This window comes from Ixodes scapularis, unplaced genomic scaffold (genome assembly GCF_016920785.2).
Source record: "Ixodes scapularis isolate PalLabHiFi unplaced genomic scaffold, ASM1692078v2 PGA_scaffold11__112_contigs__length_91849675, whole genome shotgun sequence".
Taxonomy (NCBI): Eukaryota; Metazoa; Arthropoda; class Arachnida; order Ixodida; family Ixodidae; genus Ixodes; species Ixodes scapularis.
In genome coordinates this window covers 28,392,987-28,398,986 of record NW_024609837.1, presented here as the reverse complement: position 1 = coordinate 28,398,986, position 6,000 = coordinate 28,392,987, and the positions used below count along the sequence as shown (strand labels likewise).

Here is a 6,000-nt window from a genome sequence, read left to right as displayed (position 1 = left end):
AATAAGTTCGACGGTTCGAAAAGCGTCGAACTTCTTAGCTTAACAAGTTCGAAAATTCGACCTCCGTCGAATTTTACGATATAGACAATTCGAAAAATCGAAATCTTTCGAACCTTTCGAACCGCTTGATTCGACCATCGAAACTTCGATTCGAAAAAAGTTCGCGGCATCCCTAGTCTAGACTTCGACCTGATAAAACCTACCGGACGGAGCGCGCGCAAGCCTGCAAGGAGTCGTTCTACAATCAACCATCCATCTCACAAGTGACATGTCACGCGCACCAATCGCCAGAGAGATCTGAGGTCACGCTGGGCACAAAATCGTTTAAACTTTTTATGACTAGGCTTCACCAATATTGCAACGTGCCCCCTCCTACGGCCACGGCGCGGCGCCCCCGCCGGTGGCTTCACGGCTTCCGGGTGGATGCATCTGTGTTGCTGTGCCGCTGTGCTTTTCGTTGTGTTTTATTTCTGAGTGAGACGCGTCCGTTTTGACCGTTTTGACCTTGAGCGCCCCCGCCGGCTTATGTGACGAATCATCTGCGTTGCCGTGCTTTTCTTTGCGTTTTATTTCTGAGGCACGCTCGCTTTGACCTTGAGCGGCGCGTGCTTGATGACATACTTTTATCACCATCAACGCCGACGCGTATCCCTGGTAAAAGCCAGGGATACTTCAATGAAATTTGAAATATATCCGTCGTGTTCAAAAATAGGTTGAATATGATCCACAATATCCGTAAATGACAATCGCACGTTGGCTCTAACGGCCCACTCTAGCAAGCGCTCGGAGAAGGCCCAGCTTAGAGCACATGACATCCAACGCAATCGTGACGTAGGTCGTCTCGGGACGAGCAAAGCTGCGGCGAGTTTGACGTCGTAGTCGTTCCAGCCACGACCAACTCTATTCGTGGTTCCAACCACCGAAGCGGCTGCTTTTGTATGAATTTTGAGTGACGGGTTAATCTTTTATAATCTTGTAGGGGGACAATAGCTACTTCTGGAACACACAAAAGGGATTCTCGGGAAGACGGGAAGTTGTTCCTCCTTCCCCTCTTCTCTCGTCGTGGCCGGAGAGGCGGCAAGTCCGGCTTCAGGGCGCTGCCATCTTGCCGGTCTGGGGTGCGCTTGGACCAGTCATAATCCGATTACGAAGCCTTGCTAAGGCGTCGTAATCGGATTATGGCCGCTCCCGAGAGCGCACCCCACTGAGGAAGATGGCGGCGCCCTGAGACCGGACTTGCAAACGTGCATGTATATACTCATCACATTATCATGATCACTAGACGCGGCATCGCGGGCCTCCATGGTACGGGCTGCTGCCTTTCCACGGTGCCGCGGCTCTCCAGAGCCAAATAAATAAAGACTAAAGACTAAAGACTAAGACAAACGAGGCGTTAGCGACATCCACCAGGTGCTCTTTGCTAAGTTTTTAATTCGTTTTAAAATTTCTTTTCGTGACTTTTTTTAACAAGGTAGTGGTGTGTTCGATGTGATACTGCACCTTTGAACACATGTAGACCATAAAATAAGCGCCGAGATTTCGTTGTAGTATCCCTTTAATATATTGGCAATTTTTTCAGGCCAAGGTTGGGGTTACCTCTGGGCCCTTTGCCGCTTAAAATTTCTGCGGTATTGGAAAACATGAATGTTTCAATTTTTTTTTCTGTTGATATTTGAACATGCCAGCAAGATTGTTCAGGAACAGCTTTAAAACACCACACTCAAAGATCTGCATCAACTCTCTCTTCCCTTCTAACCTCTTTCTCTCTCTCTGTCGTTGGTACCACATATTTGTTTAAACAGAGCCTAAACCCAAGTCAGCACAACTCAGCATTCCCCCTTTTCAGATATGACCGCCACATGCGCTGCAGGGCTTCCGTGAACTTTCCTCTTTTGCTCCCTTCATGGAGAGGAGGGTTCCTTAGAGCAAAAAGCCCCAGATCTTCATCTACCTTGCCTCTTTCTCACCTCGCTATGCAATCTAGTTTTAAAATGTTTACCCCCTTCCAGAATGAAGCCCGTGTGCTGTCCTTTGAGGGCACCAGTCAAATGGACGCTAAAGAGGTTCTTGAAATAAAACGAGCTAGAGGCGATTTCTAGCGTATTTTCGTCCTGTGAATATGAATAATACCAGCATTTCCACTCCAATGTAACAATAGACGCCAGAAAAACCAACCGCTGGGTGCGACGTCATACCCGGAGGTTTCAACTGCCTTGTGCGTGCCGCTTGTCAGTGAAAGCGTGCAGCATTTTCGACTGCTCGGTTAAGGCTTGCAGAAGGCACGGAAAAGGCCGAGATCTCTGTATATCACATCATAATTCTCCCCCTCCCATCGAACATGCTGTGAAGGAGGGGCTTTAGCGCTATTTTGAAAGCACTCTTGGTGGGTACTTGGCACATCGATCTGCAATAGAATTTTGATATTCGTGATCTTGACGGTCAAATAAAGGCAATTCAGCCGTTTTGTCTCAAATACAGAACTGCTTTAGTTTCTCTTTAAAGCTGCAAGAGGTAGTATAGTCCGTTGCAACTCAAGAAGGTACGGCAAGGAAAGGAAGGCCGTGGAGGAGGAAGCAGACGGAACGCTGGAGGAGGGGGAAACCTCTTCTCTCTAGCATTTCACCTACTTCCTCTTCCCAAGCCTTCTTTTCCCTCGCCCTACCTTCTTGAGTTGCAACGGTATAGACTTGAATGCAATCTCCTGGATTGAATGTAGCTTCCGAGACCTCACACCTCTAGCTTTTCTTGCGGTCCATTTTAGTTGTCTGGATGCGCACGGGCTTCACCCAACGAGCGAGCTCGAGAACTGCCACACAACCCACAGGAACCAACGGATAAAAAAAAAGCGTCCCCACATTATTGGTTGAGACACTCGAGAATAGCACCATTTCATTAGTGCATGTTCCTCTTCCTCTTTCTTTTTGTCTAGGTCACACGACACAACGACTGCTGAATACAAAAATATCACTTTATTCGTGTGCACCTTCAAAAAGCATCACTGGTTCAATAACTCGGGTGTATAAAAAATACTAAGTCGGTCAGTGCCCCGCCTTGACAATTAAACTGTTAGCTGTTCCGTGAAATTGAGTATGGCGTAGATAAGGCCCCTGGAGCCAGATCAGAGCTTGGCCTGAGTCAGGAAGAGTGGGTGGACCTTGTCCGCGAGGGCTTGGTTCCCTTCCACCTTCACAAACTTGGAAAATGCCTGCAAACAACACAAAAGAAATACACCGTGGGCGTCCACTCCTTTTTCCCAAACATACTACAGTGGAATCTCGTTAATTCAAACTAACATGCAGGTCCCGTCCTATGTGTTTCTAGGAAGGAAACTTCCGATAATTCAAACTTTGCATTATTCAAACTAAGTTTTGGTACCCCTCAGGTTAAAATAATGAGATTCCACTGCATAGAGCACCTTCGGAATGTATTAGAGTATCTGCACTCAATAAATAATTTGCGTTACATGTAAGATATTCATATTCATATTCTTTTTGCAGTCAAATTTAAATATTCACAGTTGATTCGCAGTGAAAAATCCTATATTTGCGCGCATCTCCTTAATTTCTGCGGCTAGAATGGGCCGTGGCACAGGCACCCAGTGGCGGCACAGCTGCCATCACTTCTGTGGCAATAATGCAGTAATGGTGTCGCCATCTCACGGTTGCCCAAAACAACTTACGATGAGGGTCTTTCGGTACCAGAGACTGGTTGTCATCCTTCTTGCAAAGCAAGCCAAACACCCCATCCCAAGGCATCCACCGAAGGTGACAGGAAGAGCCTTTGGATGCGTTACAGCCACATCGGTTACAACTCCGTTCCTCGTGGAATTATCTCCGGTGAATCGAATTAGCAATCCTCGCAACACGTACCCCCGAGGCTTTGGCTGGCTTGGTACTTTGTATAGATCTACGCTATGCTTCCTGTCTCAGCATGGCAATCCTCACCAGCTGCGGGGTGATCCTTCCGGCCACCAGGTGGGCAAAGATGTCGTCGTCCATGCTAATGGTGCAATCGGCGGGTCCGTCCTTGGCTCCGCCACGATACACCGCTCCCACGCCGTTCTTTAGGTCCAGAGCTGTGCGGAGATCGTCGACGCCATGAAGACTTCGCGAGTCGACCAGAAAGCAGGTGGGCACCTCGGAGCGCCCACCGTTTTTCACCGAGTATTCTGGCAAACATTCGGTCCCACCTTTTCTCGCGTATTGAGTGCGGGTGGCTCCGATTGATTTATGAAAGAAGCAAGGTGCGAGTTCGACGCAACCCTAGGAAAAAAGCGTCCTGCCTGGCAATAGAACACTGAACTCGAGAGGAAAAGAAAAAAAATGTAAGAATAAAAATGAAAGCCGTTTACAACTCCCTGTAACGCCGAATTTGAGGGCAGCTCTTGAGGAGGAGCAGGGAAGGGTACTGGGGGGATCAGTTGACCTCGGAAGGGGGGGGGGTCACGTGACCTGGGAGATCACGCGACCTCGGGGGGAGGGGTCACGTGGTCACGTGACGATGACGTCATCAGTGATGATGACGATGACGATGCAGATGCCGATTGGCATCTGCATCATTGGCATCATTGGCATCCGCATTGCCATCGTCATCATGACTGATGACGTCATCAGTGACGTCACTGATGACGTCATCGTCACGTGACCCCCCCCCCTAGGTCCTCCCGAAGGAGCCCGAGGTCCTCCCGAAGGAACCCGAGGTCCTCCCGAAGGAACCCGAGGTCCTTCCGAGGTCCTCCCGAAGAAACCCGAGGTGCTTCCGAGGTCCTCCCGAAGGAACCTGAGGTCCTGGGGGGGTCACGTGACGATGACGTCATCAGTGATGATGACGATGACGATGCGGATGCCGATAAAGTCATTGGCATCCGCATCGCCATCGTCATCGTCATCGTCACTGATGACGTCATCGTCACGTGACCCCCCCCCCCCCCCCTACGTCCTCCCGAAGGAACCCGAGGTCCTCCCGAGGTCCTCCCGAGGCCCTCCCGAAGGAACCCGAGGTCCTTCCGAGGTCCTCCCGAAGGAACCCGAGGTCCTCCCGAAGGACCTCAGGTTCCTTCGGGAGGACCTCGGGAGGACCTCGGGTTCCTTCGGGAAAATTTACCCATAATGCACCGCGCGGTTACGCCGACGGCGACGGCGACGCCGCTCAAGCCGGAAACGGGCGCCTAAGAGCTGCACTCTAAAAAAGACGCACGAGCGCTCCCAGACCATAAAAGAAGTCCTAAAACTTCTTTCATGCCAGTTTCACGTTTGATTGCCGTACATTAAGAGCCGATAATGACACAAAAAATTGTCATTATTAAGGGCAGAACGAAAACTTGCTTCATAATCGAAGTTGGTGCGACATTTTACAGCCATATTTGTCATTTCTACACGCGCATCACAGGCATCGAAGCGAGGCTTCGATATCAACTTGAACATCGCAAGGGAACACGTAACTCACATAAAGCTGATTAAAGCCGAACGCGTCGTGTTAACATTGATCCGTTTGCATCTGTAATGGGGGAGAACCACTCACTCCAGAGGCTGGCCTGCGTGCCACCCTTGAGAATGCGCCACTCGTACACCGCCTGCACCCGGGGTGCCAGCTCCGGCAGGTGCGCCAGCTTCTTGGTGAGCAGGAAGAAGGCACAGTCGCTCCACAGGTCGGGGCTCAGAGGCTGCACGCAGATGCACACAAGGTGAGGGGCGAGCGGGCTGATCACCAGGGAGCAGCTCCGAGGAATGGATTTTACATTGTGTGCATACAGCCCGCTTATAACGAACCCGGATAGTTATTTATTTATTTATTTGCAATACCTCAAGAACCCATCCAAGGGCATTACATGGTGGTGGTGGTAGGGGAGGGGTTAATTACGGAATATATTTCAAGTAAAAGGCAACACACTAAAAGTGCACTTTCAAAAAGCAACAAATCATGACAAGTCGATTTAAACTTTATTAACACTAAGATCAAGACACGTCTTCACAATGCATTAGAAAAAAAACAAAAGTAGCG

At 49.6% G+C, this 6,000-nt stretch overlaps 1 protein-coding gene across 1 annotated transcript in view; it reads right to left on the bottom strand.

Annotated features, from left to right (window-relative positions):
* Positions 1–2,950: 2,950 nt before the first annotated feature.
* LOC8052467 (peroxisomal multifunctional enzyme type 2) overlaps positions 2,951–6,000 on the bottom strand; it is a 39,498-nt gene continuing 36,448 nt past the window's right edge. The window contains exons 29-31 of the mRNA XM_029988874.4: positions 5,521–5,662; positions 3,945–4,075; positions 2,951–3,205 (exon numbers count right to left, since the gene is read on the bottom strand). Coding sequence (XP_029844734.2) covers positions 3,119–3,205; positions 3,945–4,075; positions 5,521–5,662 — 360 coding nt within the window. The 3' untranslated portion in view covers positions 2,951–3,118. The remainder of the gene's footprint in view (positions 3,206–3,944; positions 4,076–5,520; positions 5,663–6,000) is intronic.